The following is a 26562-nucleotide window of genomic DNA, read 5'->3' as shown; positions in this document are numbered from 1 at the left end:
TCTGTCTAAAGTTAATTTACCTTGTTTGGGAATCTCCATTGGTGTTCATGGATATTCATTATTTAGGTTAATGGTTAGCTAAATGGAGTTTAGGCTCTTTGCCATTGAATAAATTTTGTGCAGAGCATAACTGTAGTATTGAAATTTATTTACGGTTTTCAAAACTTATTTGTTTCCTACATAATAATTGAAATCCGTAATGGTTATATTATATTAAAATTATATAATTACTAATTTAAAAAAGGAATAAAAATTTGACAACACTCAAATGTAGAAGTGTGTAAGTCAAAAGTTTTTTAAAAGGTTTGGAGGAGTCTTGAAGCTCGGTTAGAAACAATAAAACTATGAAAAATAGTATGCCTCATGAGGATTTTTGAGGTTTCAAAGGCTTTCAATTCGGCTTGGTGGCAAGGGCTCTAACTCTCAACCCTACCTTGTCTCATGACAAGGAGCTAGGCAAGGATGCTAACGCTCAACCCTAATAGAGGCAATACCCCCAGACCCCCTCCTAGGCCTTGCTTCTCAACCCTATTGGGAGCATTACCCCATGAGCCACATTGCCCCTTGACCATGCTATGGGCTGCCACCCTACTTCCCTGCTCTCATTTTTATTTCCTCTCTATATGTCTATGCTATTGAAATAACTATTTCATTTTTCTACCTCTTTTGGTAATCTGATTTTTTCTTTATTTTTCCCCCCATTTTATTCCAATTTTTTGAAAAATCTTATACTTTTGGTTTGCCAATTTTTCCCCCAAAAAAATTTTGCTACTATGCCCATTACTATTTTTTTCCATAGAGGTCATGCAGGTTTAATATTTCATTCCAGAACTTTTTTACCAAATCTTGCAATTATTATAATTTTTATTATGTAAAGTTGTAAACCATAGATGAACTACTCACAGAAAACTCGACGAGTTTTTCCCTTTGACAATTTTAACGCCATTGACTTGCCGAGTTTTTGTCGAAAACTCGAGTTCGTGTTAAAAATTTGCCCATGCAGGTTCATATGCTAAAAACATAGAAAAAGGTTAATTTCATCAATTTGTGTTTGTTATTTTTATGCTAAGGGGAAAAACGCCCTCCCAAGCATTTCCAAACTGATTTCCATCGATTCTTGTCGATTATAAGCTGATTTGAAGTGGATTTGAGGTGGATTTTGAAGCAAAATCAGATTCCCAAGTAGGTTTTCTGATTTTTTTCCCTATGTTTTTTTAAAACATTTTCTTTATTTTTGTTGCATCTAGATGAATAGAAAATCATTCCTAAGCAGTCAAAATTGATTTAGAGTCAATGGAACAAGATTTAACACCATTTTTTACAATTTTTGTTTATTTTTTCAATTTTTTTGAATAATATCTAGTTTTTCAAAAAAATTCAAACCCTAAAGTTTTTTTTATTATTTTAACTTTCAATGATGTCTAAAATTATTTAAACTAATTTGGAAAGTTTGCTAAATTTTTTAACTAAAATAATAACTTTGTCTTTTCACTTTGTATGTGTAAGTTAACAGTTAACCATTAATTTATAATGGCAAATATAGGTGGTTAAGCTTAAGCTTCAGCTTTAGGGTCTACCCCATCAGTAGATGCATTCCCATCTGGATTTGAGACACCAGTCCTAAAGGTGCTAGAGATAGGGCTTGGAAGTATGCCTTTGAAGCACCGGCACCTGGGTCGATGATGAACCGCCTCAAATACCACCTTGCAAGCATCAAGACGCATGACGATAGGTATAAACTGGGGCCACAAAAGAAATAAAAAAGAGACGTTAATGCCATACTTGCAGCTAGGGAAGAGAAAAAGTTGCAAAGGGAGAGGGCAAAACAAGCCATGAGAGCAGCCATAGTTGAATCAATGGCATTGTCTATAGGTAATTATTTTGTGCCCAGGAACACACCTGGAGCACAACCATCATTAGAGGCAACTGGATGGAATAGGGAGGTGCATGAGAAAACAGACATTGCATGTGCCAATTTTTGGTACTTCAACAACATCCCATTCAATGTGGCAAACAATCCTTATTGGCTTAATTTGGTTACCGCATTCACAGTTTCAAGAAAATGATACAAGGCCCCTTCTCACGGGGACTTGGGTGGGAGGTTAGTGAATAGTCCACTTGATTTCATTTTTAAATGTTTTTCTTGTTTATTAAATCAAAATTGTGTACTAAGACCTAATTTCACTTTGTACTTGTAGGTTGCTCACAAATGCAGTTGATAGGGCAAAAGAAGTAGTGGAGGACCAAAGAAAAGAATAGAGAAAATATGGCTGCACTATTCTTTCCGATAGGTGGACAGATGGCAAAAACCGCACCATAATTAATTTTTTGGTTGCTTGCAAGAACAATGTGGTGTTCTTGAAATCGATGGATGCCTCCAACAAGGTGAAAATGCTGAAACTTTGGCTCTAATGTTGGAGCAAATTATCATGGAGGTGGGAGTTGAGAATGTGGTTCAAATAATCACGGATAATGCAGCAGCATGTGGCAGCAGGTACAATCCTCCAAGATAGGCACCCCACTCTTTTTTGGACACCTTGTGCAGCACATGTCCTTGACCTTCTTTTGGAGGACATAGGAATACTAGATTAGGTGACTCCAGTGGTGGAAGATGCAAGGAGGATCATAAAATATATTTACAATCACCCTTGGGTTTTTCACTTGATCAGAAACACACCCAAGAAAGAGATTCGGTAAGAGCGGGTGTCACGAGTTTTGCAACGATTTTCTTGACATTGCAAAGCATTCTTGGTGCATTGACGACTTTGAAATAAATGTTTGTGAGTCAAACATGGTAAGACTCACCTTATTCAAAGAAGCTTGAAGGAGAGGGTGTTGCATGCATAGTCTTCGACAACCTATTTGCACAAAGAGCTGCAGAGATTGTGAAGGTAACTTCAAAACTTGAATATTTAATTAATCTTGATTCAAGTCTCTCGTTATTAATTTGTAACTTCAATAATTAATCTTTTTGTAATTTGTATTTTTCAATTGTAGATGTCAGAGCCCTTGGTTAGAGTTCTTCGCTTGGTAGATGGGGATCAAACCCCAATGGGATATGTTTATGAGGCCATGGATAGGGCCAAGGAGTCTATCAAAAATTACTACAAGGGATAGACTCAAATTCAATCCCATCTGGGAAATTATTGATTAGCGGTGGAACGTATTAGTATAATATCTGCGTATTATCCTTTTATTTTAGTTTAATGGTCAATATTGTAAATATTATATATATTAGAATTCTTTCTAATTCTGACGATCGTTTCTTAATAGAAACATCATTCCTTTGTAATCTATAAATGAATGTTTTATTCATTCATTAATTGAATCGGTTTTTTACCAAATAATTTTGTATTATGGTATCAAAGCTTAGGCAATAAAAATAATTTGAAAAGATTTTTATTCAAAAAAAAATTCAAATCAATTTTCAGTCTTTTTTTCTGTGTCTCAGCCGCGCGATTTATTTCACGCCCGTTCTGCTCGCTGTCTGTTCTCCTCTGTGCATGTTTCTTCGTGGAGGTGTCTTTTTTTCAGAAAATGACGAGTTTTTTTCTGAAACCCGCATTTCAGCTTGGACATCGTTTTTGTTTCAAGATCGCGCAAAGTTTTTTGTCTCCCGACGACGGCACATCTTTCTTTTCCTGCGAACTATGTCGTTTTTCATTCTTGCAACTCGCGGAAATTCATCCCGTTTTTCGGCCGCATCAAGGCTGCATGACCTAATTTTGGGTCGTCTTTCAATGACGTTTTTTCGCATTTTGACAGACGCATGTTTCGTTTTTTTGGCGCGGATTTTCAAGTTTATCTGCATTTTTCGACGAGGGTTTGTGATTTCCGTCGGCATGTCTTTGTTTTTAAAATCGCGCTCTGCTATTTTTCTGTGATTTTTCTGTGAAACCCATGCCATTCTCAACGACGACAAATTTCTTTGACTTGTAGCTGCGATTTAGGGTTTTTATGCACCCTTCGTTCTTTTTTCGCGGCTAAAGTTGTTTTTTTAATTTTCTCAAAAAACCGTTATCTGGGTTTTTCTGGGATTTTCAAAAACTCTACTGGGTCTCTGTCAGAATTTTTTTGGGTCATCAGAAATCCATACATTGGGATCCGTGCCCAAAAAATTTCAATTCTACCTCGAATGTGCCAACTTCTACCTCGATATTTGTGCCATCATTCAATCAACCATCTTTGCCCTCAATTTTTCTTGATGGCATCTCTAACGAATATTTTGCTCAAGGGAAGTCAGAAATTCAACGTCAAAAACTACAATACCTGCAAACAGCGGATGCTCACCATTTTCGAGTGTCGCATTATTGATCAATTGGTTCTTGGCAAAGTCCAACGTCCCTCTGCAACCGGCCCTAATCAGACCAAGTTTAATGAACAAAATCATGAAGTTGTCATGCTCATCAAGCTCTCAGTGATCGACGATTAGCTTCCTCAGATACCTTCCAACAAAACAGCTGCCGAGATATGGGAGCATCTCAAGACACTGCATGAGACGTCTGATAAGACCAAAGCCTTCTTTCTAAAAAATATGCTCTTCTCTATTGTCATGGATGAGAGAAAATCCCTTCAGGATCATCTCAATCGGATCAAGGAAATATGTGACCAGTTGGAAGCCATCGGCCAAAAAATGGAGGACATGGTCGTCATAACTTTGAAAAGTTTGCCAAAGTCCTACGAGCATTTTGTCGAAACTCTTAACATCACCTCAATTGGTGTTGATCTGAAGTTCGCTGCTCTGTGCACTAAACTTCTACAACAGAATTGGTGGAAGCAATAGTTCGGCAATGGGAACAGCTCATCCTCTAAAGAACAAGCATTTGCAGCCAAATCCTTTCATAAGGATAAAGGCAAATCACAGTCTTCTCAGTCTTCTCAGCAGAAACCCTCTGCTCTGTCATCAGAAGGCTCGAAGAAGAAAAATGTTCAATGCGATTACTGCCATAAATTTGGTCACATGAAGCTTGAGTGTCGTAAACGCTTGGTTGCACAGGCTAAGCAAAGTGGTTTGCAGCCGAAAGCAAATGTACGGAGCACACTGAGCAGAGTGAATCTGCCTCTTATGCCTTCATGGCTAAAAGACGTGCAGACCATGTCAAATCCTCTGCCCAATATATCAATTTAGGTGCCTCACGCCACTTCACTCATCACCAGGATTGGTTCACTAATTTTCAGCCTTACTCAGATTCAGCTATTCTTGGAGGGGAAGAGTACACCGTTGTCGGAAAGGGCAATGTGCGATTTCAATCTGGAGGGAGGAAATTGATTTTCCTCGACGTGTACTATGTTCCAGGAATGGAACTCAACCTTCTCTCAGTCAATCAGATTCTGAGACATTCTCCTCGGCTCGACGTGACCTTCAGTTCGCATCAGTGCAGTATCATTGATCGGGAGACTCAATCTATTGTTGTCGTAGGCCTTGAGGATCATGGTCTATCTAGTGATTCTCAAGAGCTTGCCATGGCAGCCAAGTGCTCCTCTATCAGTACACTCTAGCATCGCGTTATGGGCACTTGAATGTGCACTATCTTTCTCAACTTGTTCGGGAAGATCTTATCATCGGATTGCCAGAAATTCAGACCTAGAACCTTGGAGTTTGCGGAGCATGTTAGGTTGGGAAGCAGCATTAGGTTGGGAAGCAGCATTGAACTCTGTTTTCGGATGGTGACTCCTGGAGAGCTTCTAAGGTACTAAAACTTGTCCATGTTGATATTTGTGGACCTATGGCTACTCCTTATGTTACTGGGTCCAGGTATTTTCTACTCTTTGTTGATGATTATAGTAGAAAAATGTGGGGGTATTTTCTTCATTAGAAATCAAAAGTGTTTGTTGTGTTTCAAAAGTTCAAAGCTTTAGTTAAAAAAGAGTTTGGTCAACCTATTGTTACTCTTTGGTCTGACAATGGGGGAGAATTCTATTCTTCTACTTTCTCCCATTTTTGTGAACAACATGGCATCAAGCGCCAACTCACTACACCTTACACCCCTCGACAAAACGGTGTCGTTGAGCAGAGAAACTGCACAATTACCGAAATGGCCCAATCTAAGCTTGAACAAAAGACCGTTCCGAAGAAATTTTGGGCTGAAGCAGTTAACACTGCAGTCTATCTTCTGAATTGGTCTCCTACTGTGGCTGTGAAGAAGAAGACTCTGGAAGAGGCCTGGTCAAGCCACAAGCCATGAATCAGTCACTTGAAAGTTTTTGGCTCCACTGCTTTTGTTTGGATCCCTGATGCTAAGCGCACCAAGTTGGATGCCAAGAGCCAGAAACTCATGCTAACCGGCTACAGTGATACTCACAAGGCCTACCGACGGGTTGACATTGAGACAGATTGTATCATCTTAAGTCGTGATGTGGTTTTTGATGAGGAACGAGGGCCATTTCAGCTCTCTCCTCCAGTTATGGATTCTAAGGATCAGCCTTTGAAGGCTTCAGACTTGGGTGTCCATCTTCCATTAGATCCACCTGATGCAAGGGTTCCAATTGTTTCAACTCCTGCACCTTCACCGGTTCCTTCTCTTGCAGGATCACCTAGACAGGGGGCTGCTCCACTTAACTTTCCTCAAGATTCCTCTGATCTTCTGTTTGATGAACCTGATCCTGTTGCACCTCCTACACCTGATGTTGGCACTTCTACTCTCCGGCCTAAATGGTGGGCTAAGAAAATTGTTGATCTTCATGATGATGGGCTCATCGAGGGTAGAACTACACAGAAGAAGAGCATGCAGCCTAATTATGTCAATTTTGCTCTCATGGCCGACATTCACAGTGTGTATGAACCAAAAACATACACAGAGGTGAAAGGGACACCTAAGTGGGAACAAGCCATGGCAACTGAGCACCAGAGCTTGTTGAAAAATAACACTTGGGTTCTGTCAGATCTTCCTCCAGGGAAGAAGCCCATTGGATGCAAATGGGTTTATAAGGTCAAATTCAAGGTTGATGGTACTTTGGATAAGTACAAGGCTCATCTCGATGCCAATGACTTCTCTCAGCGTGAAGAAATTGATTATGAGGAGACCTTTGCTCCGACAACAAAGATGAGCACCATCAGATTAGTCCTAGCCATGGCAACTTAAGTGTGGTTGGAAGGTCCATCAAATGGACGTCAAGAGTGCCTTCCTAAATGGTGAGTTACCGAAAGAGGTCTACATAATGCATCCTCCTGGATTCAAGGTTGCCGGAAAAGAACACCAGGTACTCAAACTGGTAAAAGCACTCTATGGCCTAAAACAGGCTCCTCAAGCATGGTACATGAAAATTGATAAGTACCTCACAGATCAAGGTTTCCAAAGAAGTCCTTCCGACTCAAATTTGTATGTCAAGACTACTGGCAGTGATATCATCATTCTAGTTATTTATGTTGATGATCTGATCATCACTAGCAGCTCAGCATCTTTGATTCAGGGAATCAAATAGAATTTACGCCAGTCTTTTGACATGACCGACCTTGGGCTTCTACACTACTGCCTAGGTGTTGAGGTTTGGCAGCAATCTCATGGCATCTTCATCTCTCAATCCAAATATGCCAAGTCTCTGCTAGACAAGTTCTGAATGCAGGACTGCAAACCTGCATCTACACCTATGGAGAAATGCTTGAAGTTGTCAACCAAATTTGGTTCTCTAGTTGAGAATGAATCGGATTTCAGGCAACTAGTGGGCAATTTAATCTATCTCACCTCCACTACACCTGATCTAAGCTATGCAATGAGTTACATATCCCGCTTCATGACAGCTCCTACATCAGAAAATTGGGTTGCAACGATGCGGATCCTGCGCTATGTCAAGGGCACTTCAAACTTTGGGATCCTTTATGGACGGACCAAAGATCCTAGACTCGTCAGTTTCACAGATTCGGATTGGGCAGGCTCTGTTGATGACAGAAAGTCCACATCTGAGTATGTCTTCAATTTGGGCACCGGTGCTATCACTTGGACCAGTAAGAAGTAGCAGGTCGTAGCTCTTTCCTCGACGAAAGCTAAATATCGAGGAACAATCAAAGCAGCTTGTGAGGCAGTTTGGCTTCGTAGGATACTTTCAGACATCCAATAGTCTCAAGCAGGTCCAACACCCCTCTTCAGTGACAATCAAGGGGTTCTGAAACTTGCTAAAAATCCAGTCTTCCATGAGCGGACCAAGCATGTTGAGCTTCATTGTCACTTTATCTGCAAGCTGGTTGAAGATGAATCCATGGATTTGCAGTATGTTCCTATTGGGGACCAAACTGCAAATATCCTCACCAAGTCCCTACATCCAGATAAGTTTGTTAGGTTCAGGGGGCAACTTGGTGTAGTAGACAGGTTGACCATTAAGGAAGGGTATTAGTATAATATCTTCGTATTATCCTTTTATTTTAGTTTAATGGTTAATATTGTAAATATTGTATATATTAAAATTCTTTCTAATTTTGACAATTGTTTCTTAATAGAAACATCGTTCCTTTGTAATCTATAAATGAACATTTTGTCCATTCATTAATTGAATCAGTTTTTTACCAAATACTTTAGTATTAGAACGATCAGCTCCACCAACCCATTCATGCAGCAGGGTAGTACCTCAACCCTCATTTTAAGTTTGAGGATTCTTACTCAGATCCTAATGGAGAGGTCATGGGGGACCTCACTACATGCATTCAAAGGATGATGCCTGAGGTTGAGATGAGAGACCTCGTTGTGGCCGAACTCCAAAATTATGAGGAAGCAAGGGGTAAGCTATTCTCTTCAGAGCTGGCCAAGAGAGGAAGAACCACTTAAACCTCAAGTATAGTATTTGCCATTTGGATTTTGGAGTCTAAAGTAACTGATAATTTGATAAAATATGTTTTCACTTTTCACCTTGCTTTCTAACTTTTCAATGTTCTATTTTGCAGATGCTTGGTGACAAAGTTGGGGTGGAAATACCCCAAATCTCAAAAAAAATGCCCTCAGAATCTTATGCCAGCCTTGTAGTTCATCCAGTTGTGAGTGTAATTGGAGCTTGTTTTAGGCCATCCACACGAAGAAGAGTAGCAAGTTAGCTCAAAAAACACCTCAATGACCTTGTCTTTGTGCAATATAATCTTCGATTTGCACATAAGGAAGGTAGAGGAAGCACCAACTGGTCCAACTGATTTGGATGATATAGATCCTTACAATGATTGGACATTGCAGGAGCAGCTCCATTGTTTACTGAGGATGACATCTATGATTTGGAGAGGCAGGCTATGGAAGAGGAGAGGGGTGGATTTGGATTCACACTGGATGACATTGAGGAGGATAAGGATGATGAGGAGTCATTGTCAGTGCCAGGAGCAGCTAGAGGCAAAGCTACATCCAGGATGGAGGTCGAGCCACAGCCTAAGCCAGTCATATCGAGTGAGGAGGCACAGCCACAGCAAACTTCTAGGACTAGACCCTCTAGTTCTACCTCTCCCCTAGTTTTTACTAGAGCTGGGAAGAGGAAGATGCAATTGTATTGATGTATTTACTTTTAGTTTTACAAAAAACATTTACCATTTTGCTTCCAGACATCAGCATTCCTCATGAGGATGTGATTTTGTACCCACTTTGCGTTTAAATCAATTAAATATATCTAGACTCAGCTTGTCTCTTATGTGTTTTCATTTATTGACTCATTGGATGCATCTCCTCATTGAATTTTGCAACAAAAAAATGCATTTAATTAAATTTAAGCAATTTTTTAAGTTCACAAGTTTTTTGCCAAGTTTTTTTTTCGGGCCTTGGCAAGTTTTTGGTGTTGGCGAGTAGTTCAAGTATGATGCAGACATTTCATTCAACAGATTGCCTGCAAATAAATCTGAGTGTATAATGCAATGTTTCTTTTTGCAGATAGTTAGATAATCAACTTATAACTAATTTCCTCAATGTTCAGATCTCAATAACAATTTTTTTCTAAATTATTGAAATAAATATGCACCAGATATCATTTATCAAACATGTAAATTAATGTTGCACATTGATGTATTCAGAAATACATCCATTACATACTGATGGCATAAATCTAAATACAAATATTCATAAATTTCATGGCTGACCTCAGCTGGAAAGATGTCACACCGACCAATCAGCAATCTCCTTACACTCTAGACCCTATTTGATAGTAGTATGGCACCCTACAAGAAGATCCAGTTCCCTTTTAAAATGGTACAGCTCCCTTCAAGAGTGGTACGACAGCCTTATAAGAGCTGTGATTCTCATTTTGAAGGCTGTGGCACATTTTGGAAAGCCTCTAAGGGCTGCACTTGTAAAGTAGTAAGGCTTTAAGTTTAAAGCCTTTAAGTATGCATCGATTCCCTTTAAATAGTCAAATAATGTGTACAGCCCTCTTTAGTGACTTCAATATGGTATGGCTAGGTGTAAACACAGCTTAAATAATAAAACGTGATTTTTTCTTTGCTTCTCTCACTGCACACACAACACTGTAATTTATATTATGTCTCCTACCCGCACGCACAGCACTTAAAAATTTGTTATTTGCTGAAAATCGCATTAAATTTTTTACCTGTAATTCCCAGAACCTCCAATTTGACGAGGAAGAAATCACTTCTCCAAATCCAAATACCCTTAGGATTTTCATCCTAGGGTTTGAGTTGAAAAGATGTCAAAACTTCACAACGAGAAAATGTGAAAATGACCAAAGATGACATTTTTTCCTTTTCACGTCTCCTTTTATATCCCACCTATGAACTTTCGATAAGTTCATAATCTAAAATTTACTTTAAATAATAAACCTATAACTCCTCATAAAGTGACTTAATATAATTTTACTTTTAGCCCCACTTGAGTAACTTCATAATATTTAAATAACATAATTAATTAAACATGAATTGCCTGAAAGATAATTAACCAAGGCAAGATTAAAAAAATTAAATTATTCCCTTAGGAAATCCCAGAATTAGTCTACGGGAGTGAAATAGGTTTAAGGGCCCTCTCCGCACATCTAGGTTGAAGAAGGGGACATTACAGCAGGGCATCAGTATTATTCCACCTGAAATTTCAAGACACCATGAATGTTGGAGCATCTATGGAATAAGCATTCTATAAATCAATCGGATCGGTTCCTGCAAACAGACTAAAGGATATTTTTTAAGGTATACAATTTCAAACAAATGCAATGTCAGAACCAAATAGAACGTATATTTCACATTATCTCAAGAACGTAATAGAACATGTACCAGAATAAAACTCCCAAAGTGAGAGATTGAAAAATTGCAAAAATTATATTAGTGTTCACAAATGACCAAAGTAGGGTAAATAAGACTTGAAATTGTATCGAGTAACAACAAGAAGAGGAAGCATATATAGAGCTTCAATGTTTAAAGAAAAAATTTAAAAATAATTAAATTATACTAGTGTCCACAAATATGAAAAATATGTAAATAGGACTCAAAAACTGCAATCAGCTATAAGAGAGACGTACTGAAGTGGTAACGGAAAAGTAACTAAACACCAATTACAATTAAAGTGAAAAAATTGTTAAGAAAACAAGAGAGACCAAGGAAATAATGAATATGCACTCCAATGACACCTTACCATGTTATTTTCGACCAGTTTAGGATCATTTCTCAAAGAGATCACACCCCGCATTCTATCAATGTTTGAAATGAGTCCTTGCACTAGCTGACCTTTTTTCAGCTGAGAATCATTACTTCCTGCATCAAGGTTTGCATCAACTAACACCACAAATATACAAATGAAACTCAAAAATAAATGAATGGATCAAAGAATAGTAAATATTAACAAATACTCCTAAAAATATGCATGATAATATTTCCAAAACAGCTTCTGAATATTTCACAATTTCCTATTTTTTTCACAATGGCAGAATTTCTCACTGCTGCATCATCAGACATGCTGCAAAGATATGCAATTATGGTATAATTTGACATTTATCATGCAAATAAACTTCTAAGTCAGAAAAGATAAGTTACCCTCTTTATTGCGGGGCAAGAATCCAGACAATGAAGGCAATCCAAATGAGAGTATATAACCATGATCCTCAATGCTTTTTACACAAGCCATAATTACCTGCAAAAGTGAACATGAGTTATGGGATTTACAACCCTGAAAACACTGGTATCTGATCATAGACAACTAAAGTTGGTGACAATCTAAATTGAGTACAAATTTGAAAGTGCACACAAATTGTTATCAGATAGCAATAAGCATCCAGCTCTCATTAAAAAGAACATAAAAAGAAATGACTAAAAAAAAGAAGAATAAAAAAAATCTGAAAATGGGAAGAGTATGATGTAAATGCTGTCTTGCCTATCTTCAAATCAGCTCTTCCAGGAACTTGACCATCGCAAAAGCTAGTCCTAAGAGTGTTGTTTATATTTTGAAAAATACAATTAAGAGTTAAATGTCAGCTTGAAGAAACAGTCAACCTCGTCAGTTTTCTATATTTGATTCGTGCTACAGTGGATTTTGTTAGTGCTAAAGATCTTACGGGTGTTATTAATCAAAGATTCAAGAGGCACTAATTTGGTGATCCCGATTCTCATTACAAAAAACCATTAGAAGGCAAAAAGTGCTAGCAATGCTACTTATGGCAATGCTGAAGGCTAGAAGCCAGTCATGTCCCCTGTGCATTTGCATTCAACCCTTGGTGGAAGAAATAAACTACAAAGGAAATGAAGCATCTCTTTCTGGACAAACTCTGGAGCATCATTTTGTTTTATCTACTACTTGTTTGCAGGTTGAAAATCCAGCAATCATGTGTTGGCATTTGTCATTGATGTCAACTAAATTCATTAAGTCTCATCCTTTCAGATTTCAGTCAGCCTTATACATACATATGGTATTAAAAGTGAGATACATCCTTGAAATGCGTTATACTATTTGCTGTTAAATATTGGATCGCAGAAATAAATGCAGAGATATATTAACTTATAAGACCTGTACGTGACTAATGCATTGGGCTCAGTACAGAAACTTCAGATTGAAGTATTTTTATATATCTGTTCTCTGTGTTGGGTTCTCTGGAATATACATATATACACTTGTTTGTAATCAACTTATTGATGTCTGAATTAAGCCTGTGCATCAGAGAAATGAATAATCAGATATCTGCATCATATTAAATTATGTATCAAGTTGATGATAAATACGTGTAATCAGCAAAGACAAATTCGCAGTAATACCTGATCACAATATGACTTTATAAAGTATGCGTGTAAATCTTTTGGACAACATGTTCGAATTACAAACAAGTGTATATATGTATATTCCAGAGAACCCAACACAGAGAACAAGTGTATATATGTATCAGAGAAATGAATAACCAGATATCTGCATCAGAGAAATGAATAACCAGATATCTGCATCATATTAAATTATGTATCAAGTTAATGATAAATACGTGTATCCAGCAAAGACAAATTTGCAGTAATACCTGATCACAATATGACTAGCTGGGTATGGATAGGAGTGCCTTAGAAGGAGAAGTGTCTCTAAATTTATATCCTAAATGCTTCCACCCCTTCAAGGGCAACATTTCCAGTGTAGAAATGAACTGTGCAAGTTATGCATAGAAAATGTTTCTTACACACTTCAGAAAAAGAAACTTGAGGGGAACATTTCCAACTCGTCCAACTGGAAAAGATCATTTCCTTTGACCAAAGTCAAAAATATGTGTATGCGTGTTTACTTTCCATAAAACTTAATAGGGTTTTGCATTTAATGGATGAGAGTGAAGCCCAATTGGGTACAATTCAATTAGGCCACGAATAAGACTAAGGGAGCCAAGAATACAAATCTGAGAAATGCAGACTAAGACACAAAACCAGATTTTGAAGAAGCCAAAAACGCTAGTCAAGGTCACCTAATAACATTGACTGACACTTTTCTCACAAAATTTCAGGGAGATACTCAGAGCAACTACTTGATTCGAAAACTGTTTCCGATATCTGCATCTAACACCTTTGGGTCAAGGTTGCCTAGCAACATTGACCTACATTTTCGAACCCAAATTTCAGACACAGGTTCCTCTCTACTTCCCAATCCCAAATTTGTGCTCAATGTCTACATGTCTCATGGCTCAATGCTATTGCACCTCCTCAAGTAAAAGGTTTATATCTAAAATTACTACTAGACAACTAAACGAAGACAACAATCCTAGAAAGCGGAAAAAGTGGGGGTTCCCATTTGCAATGGGGTGATGTGTGAAATGGTCACAATAGATGCCTCACTAGGTATTCCACCTCATATGCTATAGGCCATGAGGCCAAGGGGAAATGTATTCCACCCTTGGGCCTAGGGTAGAGGGTCTCTACGGCATCCCATCTAGTCACGCTCTTCCATGCCCTCTATGATTGGACTATCAAGCATAATTTAGTCTTGTAATTAGACTATGTCTTACATATGTATGATTGGTGTTTTTAATGAGATATGATTATTGTACATTTTCTAACTTAATTGCAGAGTTTCAATCAAAGTAACGGGTATTTCTAAACCCTAGACTACCTCAATTAGGGCAAAAATTGGGTATCTCTAATTTAGGGACATTACATGTAATTGTAGGGTTATACAACATTGCCCCTTCAGCTGATAGGGAGAAAATAGAAAAGGCTATTATCCAATATTTGATCACTTCTGATAAGACTGTTAGTGATATTGTTGATAAGTTGCCTAAGGAGTTATTAGAAGCTATGACAGCAAACAAAAGGATGCAATGATAAAAGAGTCCAATATGAAAACACGGGCATTAGACATGGTGAGCAGCCCTTTATCTAAGGGGGATAGAACCAAGATTGTGCAAGCTCTTAATACAAAATTTAGAACAAAAAAAAGAGTGAACTTCATAATGGCAATAGATCCGGATGACTATCATAAGATGATCAAGCAGATTGAAGATGCAGCAATTGAGGCTGCAGAAGTTTTGAGGAGGACTTTGTCTTCTCCTCCAGAGAAGACAAACACTAGAACTGGTCCGGAAGGGAGTTCTCATGCTACAAGCACCAGTGGAGTTGATCCAGAAAAGAAAATAGAGGAGCAGATAAGTGAAGATGTAGGTCAAAGAACTGTTCCGAATGACCAGATGGATATAGATAAGAATGTAGAGAATGTTGCATAAGTGTTTACGGAGAAGACAGGAGAGAAGGAGAAGACAGAGGAGAAGAAGACAGAAGAGGAGAAGGAGGAGAAAGAGAAGGGAGCAGAGGAAGAAAGAAGAAGTATGTCTGGTAGAGAATCTTCTGAACCCTCCAGAGATTCAATATCTAAATTGTCACAGATACAAATAAAGTTTGAACCAGTGATTACTGCTGAGGTACTTCAGGTACCTATGTTTCAAGGTTAAGATGGACCTTAACCAGTTGTCACCCCTACATATGTACATTTGGTTGATGTTCTCCATCATAGAGCGCAAAAGAAGTTTATCATGTCACAGGTGGAGTGCACAGAACTGATTAAATGATACAAAGAAGTTTCTTCATGAGAAACTTCTATCTAGAGAAACTTCTGGAGGACATGCTACATGAGTCTCTAAGTGATGTGGAGCAGCTGCAGGTGTTGCTTAATGGTTTAAAAGATCGTGCTTCTAACTTGGAAGCAACAATTTTGAAGGATGTTGAAAAGAAGACAAAAGCAAAAAGACTAGAAGAATTCATGAATAAATGTGCAATTGCACATAGCCGGTTGCAAGAAGGTATAAGGATTTTTGACAAGAGTGTAAAGGATGTTGATACGGCCTGTCAGTTTTATCATCAGTGGCTTGTGTCCACCAAAGATATTCAAGGACAAATAGACACTTTGGAAGCACCAATTGTACAGTTGTCATGTACCATAGATTTGAAGAAGGATGTTGATGGCAATGGTAGACTATAGATAGAGAATCTGTATATGCAGTTATAACTACTAACTGGTCAAAAGGAGAAGATTCAAGTACAATTGGATCATATGAGAGATGTTGTAGACTTGCAGCTCACCATCATGCTAAGACTTTTTGCAAACTCTCAAAAGTTGGATCAATCAGTGAAGGTCCCGGATTGTTGCAATGCGGCAAAGGATCTGTTCTTGAAGATGGAGCATCAACACAACATTTTGACCTTTGCGAAGAATGATTGGAAGACTACTTGGTCTCATCTTAAGTTTGTTCACAAGGGCATGATGCATCCAGCTCTGCAAGGTGTTTAAGATCCTACCGGTAAGACAATTTTGCACTTGTACATATGCAGATAACTAGAAGGTTGGTGAAATACAGCTTTGTTTTTCTATTGGGTTCATAACCTAAGGGGAACTTGTATATAGTCATTGAGTTTATGCTATGGGGACACCATTTGTCCTTGATGTCAAAGGGGGAGAGAACTCATTATGGAGAGATAAGACAAGTGATATGTTTTGTCTTGGCACAAGTGTTGCCATCAATGACAAAAGGGAGATTGTTGCAAATATGAGTTTTTGTTGTCATTGATGTCAAACTTGTTGATATCTTTGGTCCATCTAGATGTATGTTCAGTTGTCAAACTTGTTGACATCTTTGGTCTGGATGCATGTTCAGTTAGTGCAATAACAGAGGACTAGTTCAGTGTTCATGTAGATGTGTGGAAATTGATTTTGGATGATTTAGATGGTATATCCAATTGTATTATGTCTTCTTCAGAACCTTGGAGAAGATCTCAATGGTTCACAGTTGGTATTGGCTAGGTATGACTGTTCTGGTAAAGAGTCTATCAAAGTATGCTCATAATTTTTTTCTGCATTATGGTGCATTGCTTCATCAATTCTTATGGTTGTCGCATGATGTTGGTAGATGCAAATGTTGCATATATCTCAGTTTCTAGGTTCTCATTTGATCTACAATTGAAGTTATGTTGGTCTCTATATCGGCTTGTGCAGTGACAAAGTGACGATTTGCAAGAATGTGTTGCTGCCTGCAATAACTTTAGTGGTTCGGTTCAATGATTTGGCTATGTTGGTGTCTAATGATGCTATGTGGTGCATCGGCAAGTGTTTATGGTGGTTTGCATCATGTTTGAGTTAGTTTGGTCAGTGGACGTTAACAATTTTATCTCTTGGGGCCAACCTATGATGTTTTAGTCCGTGTGGTAGCATGCGGAACTATAGGCATGGATTTGGGATGGATAGGAAGGTGTGTCGACATGGTGTGATGCTTCACATGCTTCATTCTACCTTCCACATTGCCTTGAAGATTGTTTTCGGTCAACTATTTATATCTACACATTACATCAAATTAGGCCGACCTAATTGATATTATTTTAATTGTGAATGGTATATAAGGGATATTCAAAGAATATTCAATAATAATTTGCAAAAGAATATTAGAGATAAGCTTTTGTTTTCCGATTATGCATCTCTCACACAACTATGCACAGCACTTCATAATTATCAGCTTCAAGTGAGTCAATTTGATTTTTTATAAGAATGAAAAAACTTGTCAAACTTTTCAAAAATTTCAAAAGCAAAGAAAGAATTTCATCAAGATCAATAACAATTCTTTCAATCATATTGTTTCTCAAGTGGCAGCTGCAACACCAATTATAGCCCCTTTATCATCAATATTTACACATTGTAATTTCACTCCTCTTTTTGAATTATTGCATAGTATAATGCTTAAATTGATTAATTATAATGTGATGAAGCTTCGTCCTGTCCAACCCATAGATACCTCTAAGCCTTTGCTAGCTTCCTTTGATCGTAAAACCTTTTGCCAATACCATCATCAAGTCGGCCATGATACTGAGAAGTATTATAAATTGAAACATGTGATCCAAGAACTTATTGATTCTAACACTATAGTTGTGGGGGGGTGTGAATGATAACGAAAATAAATCTATGGCACCACCTAATCAAAATTTTCAAATCTTTACCAATCCTTTGCCTTATCATTCTACCAATGTTGTTGAGCCTAAGGACCCAAGCTTTATAGCTGCTAGTGATATGTCTACTAAAGCCAACAATGTTGTGAACTTTATTGAGCAACCTAAGCCTAAACCTGACCCTCGTATCACCTTTGACTCAAGAGAAACTATTGATGCACCTGATGGACCATTATACATTACGGCGAAGATTAAAGGAAAGCTCTTACGAGGAATGCTCATTGATCCAATATGTATGGTGGATGTTATCACTGAAGAACATCTTTATACACATCTTTATATTGATGTTATGATTAAGGTGCATGATGGTTTCACTTGTCCCACTATAGGTTCCATCACCCTTCCGTAGATATCGGTACTAAGTGCTTAGATGTTACCTTTGCCATTATCCCTACCTCAGACCAATTTCGTGCGAAGTTGGGACACCCTTGGCTCATTTCCATGAAAGCTAAATCTTCTACCATCCATAAATGTTTGAAGTCCCCTCACAAGGGGTGTATTATAATGATCAATCATAGCATGTATCAACCCTTAGCAAGGCATGGAAACTTCACCCTTGACTTCCTTTGTCCTCAAAAACTTGACCCTTTGCAACCCCAAGAAGATATCCTTTTTCTTATCTTATCAAAAATTCAAACATGAAACAATATTGACCTTGAGTAAGCCTAATGATTCTTCACCTAGTGGTGTTTCTTCGTTTTCTCCTTCTATAAAGGAAGAAAAGAAACCTATGTTGATTGATCCTCAACTTTCCCAAGCTTCAATTCATAACAAGAGAAATCATAATGTGAGAGAACATCGACAAAGACGTCGTACCAAGGCTCGTGAACTTGCATCCTGTTGACGTGTATTTTGTACACTATCAAACACAGAATAAAATACCCAAGGGTACCTTATCCTCTCTTGAGTAAAGCCTTTGAATGCTGAAGATATCGCGAAAAGGATCAATCAGGGTGACTTCAAGGTTCTTTGCTGTAGGATCTCTACGTGTGGATAAGCACCAATGGTATGATGTGATTTGCTGGAATCACAAGGGGACTTACACTTCAATGACCTGAAACGTCTGATTTGCTGGAATCACAAGTCCTACTAACTAACTGGAAGACAAACAAATGGCAAAAGATGCAAGGTTCAGGAAGTCTACTCTACTACCTAGAATGTGAGAAGATGGATGAATGACTAGGTGGAGTCCCACTGGGCTAGGTCTCACCATCAGGCTGAACAATTCAACACCAACTCGGTGCGATCTTCTAAGGGATGCTTCCAATATGTTTAAATCGTACACCATCTGATAATGATCACCATTCAAGAAAATGCATGAAACAATAGACGTGTAACGACTTATGATTAAGCTCATTTCATTTCAATTGACCACACAAGGCATCCTTACAATCAGTAAGAGGCTAGTGGTATGGATTAAACGGATTCCACACAGGTGCATTCAACAATTTCCTTCATTCGATCTAATCATCTACCATCTAGAATTGAAGATTCAACAAGAAACCATGCATATTGCAAGAAACGACACACTTCACCATTACTTCAATGAAAATGGAGTTTGTTTACAATCAATGGCAACAATTTCTTGCCTTGTCCTCCTATTCTACTCTAATTGCTACTCTATCAACTGACTATTCACCTTCTAACTACTCACTCCCTACTTTTCTATTCTTCTCTAACTGCTTTCTACCCCTTTACAAATGAAGAGTCGAGGCTTATATAGTGCCCTTAATACAATTCAATGGCTAAGATCAATTTGAGATCAATGGCCAAGATTCAATAATGAAAACCCTAATTAGGGTTTGTTACAACCATTACATAACATTTAATGCTTGACCAATGATAAAATTACATTTTAAGGACACATGTCTTCTCTGGAAAATTCGACCAATAGATAGCTGGGGTAGGTACATTGAAGTTTGTGCCACCTCCCATGAGTTAGGTACATTGAATCTGGACATGCTGAGGTGGACCACACCGACTGGAGAAATGATGACTAGGATGCCAACTCATCTGACACTTGGTTGATGCCAATTTGATGTTGCTGAGAAGCTAGCTTTAATTGACTCTTCTGAAACTATCTGCTTCTTCAACGAACCCTTGCTCTGACTTCTCTGTCTTTGATGTGCAGGATGATTGATGTACCTCGCCTTGGAATGCTGGATTGGAAGAGGTCTCCCTTGTCCTTGCTTGATCTTCTTTGGTGAGAGTCGAGCGACTGGTAGATGCTCCTGCCTTTGGATTTACCATCTTGACACCTACACAACATTTCACAATTAGTATTATATCTTGAAGTGTAGAAATTAGACTTAAAAGGAAGATTTAAGATTTTAATTAGGAAACTTCATGATAAATCTTGAGTTATCATTTCCTAATTAACCATGCAATACTTAGACTTTTCTAAAACAAATGTCCAAAAATCAAACCTTAAACAAGGGTGTCAAGATGATTTTGCCATACCTCTTCTTGAGTATTAAGCTCTAAGAAATGATACAAAAAAATGGATTTTGCTAGGCAAAATGTAGATCAAAGTTCTCCCTTGGATAAAATGCGCCTCCTTTAGTCTTCAAAAGAATCAACTTCACTTCCTTCTAGCCTTCAATTCTTGAAAGAAAATCGCTCCAAGCAAACTAGATTTCGCACCTCCAAGTAGCTCTCCAAATTCACTCTTAAGGCAATGATTGAATGATTTTAATTGTGAAAAAACACCTCCAATATATAGAGCGCTCACCCCTTTGCTCCCTCTAGGCCGACTTGGCAAAAAGAGGTTAAAAATAAATAAATTTCCAAAAAAGGGGGGCCGACTTGGCAAAATAAATGAAAATAAGGCCTTGTGCGCTCTATATATAATTTTAATTTAATAAAAATTAATTTTAAATGCCTCCAAGATAGAAGTTCGATTTTTTTAGGCTTAAAATTAATTTATTAAATGCCAAAATTTAATGTCAATTTAATCTTAATTTTCCACATGCCTTCAAATTAGCAATTTTAGCGGCCTAATGCAATTTGGAGAATATTAATTTTTAAAACAAGGTTTAATGAGATTTCATGAGGATTTTGCCCTGGACCTTCAGTGAAGGTCAGGAGCGATTTTTTGGTTTTAGGCAAATTCCTTTATCTTTTAATCTTCAAATCACCTCCAAGGCATAACATATCACGTCCTCCTCCTGTCCAAGCAAGATTTTGTCTCAATTCTTCAAACAAAGGAGAGAAAACTGGAAAATCGCTATGGGCCCTCTCTGAGGGTTCGGAGCGATTTTTGTAATTGCCTTCAAAATTTTGATTCTCAACGATTTCTTTTCACTTCAAGGCTTTTCAAACATCGTTTCAAACACATGCCTAACCTTAGCTTTCCTCAAACTTGGATGAAAAGTTCCCATTTTAGGTTTCTTACTGTGGGCCCTCTCTGAGGGTTAGGAGCGATTTTTCGCTGTGGACCCTCTCTGAGGGTCAGGAGCGATTTTTTGATTTTGGGTTGATTTCATCTTGTGTTGATCCTCCAAATTATATTCAACGGATAGAACATGCTTTCCTTCATCCCTTCCAATCATAAAATCACTTTGATCTTGCAAGAATAATGCATATTTGAAAATCTCGCTGTGGACCCTCTCTGAGGGTCAGGAGCGATTTTTGCTACCTGGACCAAAATGCTTCGCTTTTCATCTAAAAATCACTTTGCCAAGGGAGATGTCATCTTGTTCTTTGCTATGAATAAAAATTCATGTCCAAGAAAGGTCCAAAAATGTGCACACAAAGAAAATTGTTGTGGGCCCTCTCTGAGGGTCGGGAACGATTTTACCTTTCCTGGGCAAAACTCCTTCAATTTATCATCTTTGATCAAGTCTAGATACCTCATTATGCTCATTCTATCCTTCACCATGCTTTCGACATCTCAAGTCGACCAAATAAGGCTAGCAATGACCCTTATAAGATTTCTCGCTGTGGGCCCTCTCTGAGGGTCAAGAGCGATTTTTCTATTTTCAACAAGGTCCTTCATCATTTCTAGCCAGAACTTCTTCAGGTGGGTGGAGAAAGTCATTCATTTCCCTTTCATGCTCAAAACTTAGTCCTTTTCCATTGCAAAATGAAGGAAATCAAAATCTCGTTGTGGGCCCTCTCTGAGGGGTCAGGAGCGATTTTTCGCTGTGGGCCCTCTCTGAGGGTCAAGAGCGATTTTTGAATTTTTGAACTCTCTGTCCGGATAATTTTATGGAATATAACATTTAAGTATAAGAAATATATACTTTCAGGATGTTTGAGAGTGGTTTCAAACCTCCAAGAGCCATATTGCAAAATCTAGTTTTCAGAGGTTTTTCAATTTCCAGACTTAGTCAAATTTCAGGATCAGGACATTCCAGACTTAGCCAAATTTCAGGATCAGGACTTTCAGACTTAGCCAAATTTCAGGATCAGGACTTTCAGACTTAGCCAAATTTCAGGATCGGGACATCACTCAAGCAGGACCTGCTATCCAAGTGATCCCCTTGGCGACACTCAAAATGCAAAGGCTAACTGACAAAACCCTAAAAAACCTAAAAACAAACCCTAGAAAGCAAAAAAGCAGGGGTCCCCATTTGCAATGGGGCAATGTGTGAAAACGTCACAACACATCCCTAACTATTTCCTCCCTTAAGTCGTCGAATGTTGACTTGGTCCCATTTGCCCAACCTTCACCTAACCCTAGGGAGGAGCTTTATCTTAATCAACCACGTCAAAAATTAAAACTATTTGTGCAAAATTATTGTTCTTCTTCATCTCCTCTGCACATTAAAGATCCTATTGTGACCAATTTGGTTGATGATGTTGATGCCAAAAATGTGGATGCTAACGATTCTAATGATATGTATGAGATCATTGAGATTAATCATGAGCTATCTTCAAGATTTACAAAAGCTTTAATCCTAGCTCCTAGTGACAAAGTGATTCGTTGTTAGAGCATGGTCCTTGTTTGGAACTTGCCATAGCTCCTTCTACCGTATTTGTTGTGTCTCCTCTTACATCTTGTCCACCATCCCTAAATGATATTAAGCAAGATTGGTAGGGGGATGATTTACTAGACTAGCTTCACATGCGCAGTGGACTGTTTTGTGTGTTTGTTTGATTGTGATGCGTTTCCCCCGTGATGTGATGCTTGACGTGTCTTTGTGTTATGTCAAGCTCTCTTTGGATGACCCTTGTTGCTCTGTTGGCACAAGGCAACGAAGGGACTAAACCTGTTGTGACATTTCTCTATTTGTATCTCACTTGTATATGTTGTATACATGTTATGTCGTAAATGTGCTTTTGTGTTGTCTACTTGGGGACGATGCAGAGCGTTGAGATCTCTCTTTTTGGTCTCTTCCATGTTGACCCAAAAAGACTTGTGTTGTTCATCTTGTGTGCTCTTCTTCTATTGTGCTCATAGTTCCACTACCTTTTGGGGATGAGGTCAATTCATTACAATCATACTTGATAAACATGATTTATCTGATGCTAGTGGATCCCTTATATGCTCTCTCTTTGTGTCTTGTGACCATCGCCTTTGTTTTTCCTTTGCTTGGGGGCATTTCACTGTTGCGATGTGCTTGTGTTTTGGACGCATGTATGCTACCTTAGAGCAATTGCTCCCGGTAAGGCGTACGCAATCGCTTTAACATGGTGGCATACACTCCACCCTTTGTTACACTTTGTGCAAACACCACTGAGGTTTGGTTTGTACATTTGGATCACACACCATGACATGTTTGGTGCACACTGCAACACCCATTTTCTAGTCGAATTTTTTTTTCAGATTATTTAGCAAATTGAATTTTTTGCTTTGTAATCTTCCTTTGTGCCAACATGACTCATAGTAAGCATATCCTTACTAGACCAAGAAGTCACTTCCCTTCTTTCTTCTATTCATGTCTTGCTCCTTTTATCTTAATATTAGATTGATGAAATCCTAAGTCCCTGGGGGATTGGTGTTTCTTATCTCTTTAATATCTTGGTGAAAGTCTTTTGATGCTAATCTATACTTTCCCAAGGGTCGAGAGTATGAGTGAAAGTTCATACTCCTGCTAAAGTGGGGGCTAAATGTAGCATCATAAATTGTATTCTGATACAATTTCATGTTCGCTTGGATATCACTTTGGTGTTTTTACCTTCTAAGCCCTAATTATGCATAATTTTGCTTCCACCAGTGCCAAATTTGTGATCTTCATTCTCTGCTTGGTTTCATGGACCTTTGTTCAGCCCAAATGGACTGGGCATTGGTTACTAGCGCCCTTGTCCAGACCAAAAGGGCCCATTTTTGAACCCTCTAACGGTCAACAAATATTGTGCAAGAATTGATTTCCGATGTCGACCTTCTTTGTAAATTTTCAATACATTTCATGAGGATAGGTATAAGCAATTCTTACCCCCTCATTTGAGACATCTCTCAATCATTTCTCAATTACTAATTACTCAAGTGCAATTCAAATTCAAGTGAGCAAGTAATCAAGCATCATTGGAGAATTGAAGAAGAGTTCAAGTATTCAAATTTCAAGCATTCAAGATGGCATCCATTATAAAGTTCTTATGAAGGCATCCATGAATTCCTACATGACAAAATCAACCCTTTTATGAAGACTTCAAGACAAAGGGGATTCATAAAGAAGATATAACATTTCAATTGAGCATTTCAATTCCAGATCTAACCTCTTTCCCATAAAGGCACGCTCTCTTTTCTATTTTATTCATCATACGGTTAATTCCAAACCTAGGGTTTGACCTAGGCAAACCCCTATCAATCCAACAACATTTTTCCTCTCTTGTGTGTGCAAGTGATGAATTCTGGAGAGAATGAATATAGATCTGGGAAGTGCAGACTGAGACAACCAGATTTTGAAAAAGCGAAAAACACTGGTCAAGGTTGCCTGGCAACATTGATGGACATTTTTTCAGTGAAATTTCAAGGAGATACTCAAAGCAACATCCTAATTCTAAAATTGTTTTAGATATCCACATCTAACACCTTTGAGCCAAGGTCGCCTAGCAACATTGACCTACATTTTCGAGCCCAAATTTCAGACACAGGCTCCAGATCTGTGCTCAATGTCTACATATCTAATCTGAAACTGTCTGTTTATGCCAATAATTGTCAATTTTGTATTATTAGCCCTAGTTTTTGCATTTAATCATTTCATTTCCAATTACAATAAATTTAATCAAAAGGAGGGTGGAATCCAATTTGTGTTCAGCCCTTCCCCATAGGTTTGAAGTTGAGCCTATTGAGTTTCATTCCTCTTAATGTGATGTTGTTGTGAATGGATTTGAATCCTAGTTTGCATGTTTAGACTAGTGAACCCCCATTTCCCACCATTACACTCACTAGCAATTGGATAATAATTTTTAAAATTGCTATCTTGAATATCATATTTAAGAAATTTGCCTTCTAAAATAGAAAATATCAATTTTCTACATAAATTAGAGTGTCTAGAGACATCAATTTTGCACTTTAAAATTGCTCCAGCATTACTGTTCAGTAGTTCATATAATAACCCAATGGTGCTCATGGCAATGGATTAATAACTTGTTAGTCTAACAAGCACGATAGACCCAACAAATGACATAATAAATGGTATGATATACCATCGAGTTGGAATCAGTTCTTTCAAATACATAAAAGGGTAATGATGTCTTCAAAAATTCTGAGCTTGAATACAGTACCTAATTATTCCTCTTCAGAACCTACACAAAGGCTTGTCATTTAAGACAGATCTAGCAACAGTTTTTGCTACCAGCATCAACAATAACAAGTGTTTAGCAACTCCTGCTAGGCATGTTTAGGGTGAATTCTATAATGTCATAAGCTTAATTAAAACAAGCATGCATATTCATTTCTAATTATAAAGCCAAAAACTTACAGCCACAACCTGAATCTCATTTTGGCCATAATTCTCTTTAAGTCATGCACCACCAACACAATATGAATTTTCAACGCACCAATATTTTCTTGTCCACTTAAGTAGATCATACAATAGAAAAGATAAATTACAAAAACTGTTGGTGCTCTCATCAACCTCCACTCATGAATACTGGTATTCATTAACTAATTGGAAGACTGACAGATTTACACTTTCAATTTTCCATAGTAAGAATAAGATTCAGAAAATTCCAGCCAATAAGTTGTTCACATTATAACTTTAGAGTTTGCAATCTACTGTCTTTAAGGCACACATTTCATGATTGTGAAAGAAACACCAAAAAAAAAAGATAATGTTCAGAAAATTTCATATAATAGTTTGTTTCATTCAAATACTCCCATCATGCCATATGTTTTCCCATCACAGCAGGGGTAGTTGCATCTTTAGGACAAACAATGTGTGCCTTTTCCTCAAGAAATGTATTTAAACTAGAATAAGTGGGTATGGGACTAAAAACCTTGCATCTTACACATCTAATCGTGTATAATGATTTAAAAACAGTTTGTCTTATTGAGCAGTGTATGGTAATAGACATCATACCATTTCATCTTGAACAGAATCAATTGAGAGACCTTTGTGGAGTAGGCTGAGTCTCAATGACAACCAGATTTTTTTCTTGCTCCTTTCCGGTGTACCATCCTTTTCATGTTCCAATTTGCAAACAACACAGGGAACAAGCTGTCCTACTGAAAAAAGATCTGCTAAAATCAATCTATCAAATCCCTGCAACTCGATAAACACAAAAAGATATCATGTCATAGAAAAAACTTACCAAAATGATAGCACAATGACTAA

At 37.9% G+C, this 26562-nt stretch overlaps 1 protein-coding gene across 1 annotated transcript in view; it reads right to left on the bottom strand.

Annotated features, from left to right (window-relative positions):
• LOC131060261 (rRNA biogenesis protein RRP5) overlaps window positions 1–26562 on the bottom strand; it is a 229852-nt gene that overhangs the window by 173696 nt on the left and 29594 nt on the right. Inside the window, exons 4-6 of the mRNA XM_057993438.2 lie at window positions 26308–26490; window positions 11933–12029; window positions 11535–11653 (exon numbers count right to left, since the gene is read on the bottom strand). Coding sequence (XP_057849421.2) covers window positions 11535–11653; window positions 11933–12029; window positions 26308–26490 — 399 coding nt within the window. The remainder of the gene's footprint in view (window positions 1–11534; window positions 11654–11932; window positions 12030–26307; window positions 26491–26562) is intronic.

This window comes from Cryptomeria japonica, chromosome 1 (assembly GCF_030272615.1).
Source record: "Cryptomeria japonica chromosome 1, Sugi_1.0, whole genome shotgun sequence".
NCBI classification, from domain to species: domain Eukaryota; kingdom Viridiplantae; phylum Streptophyta; class Pinopsida; order Cupressales; family Cupressaceae; genus Cryptomeria; species Cryptomeria japonica.
Note: the sequence above shows the minus strand (reverse complement) of the source record. Positions and strands in the feature narration are given on the sequence as shown.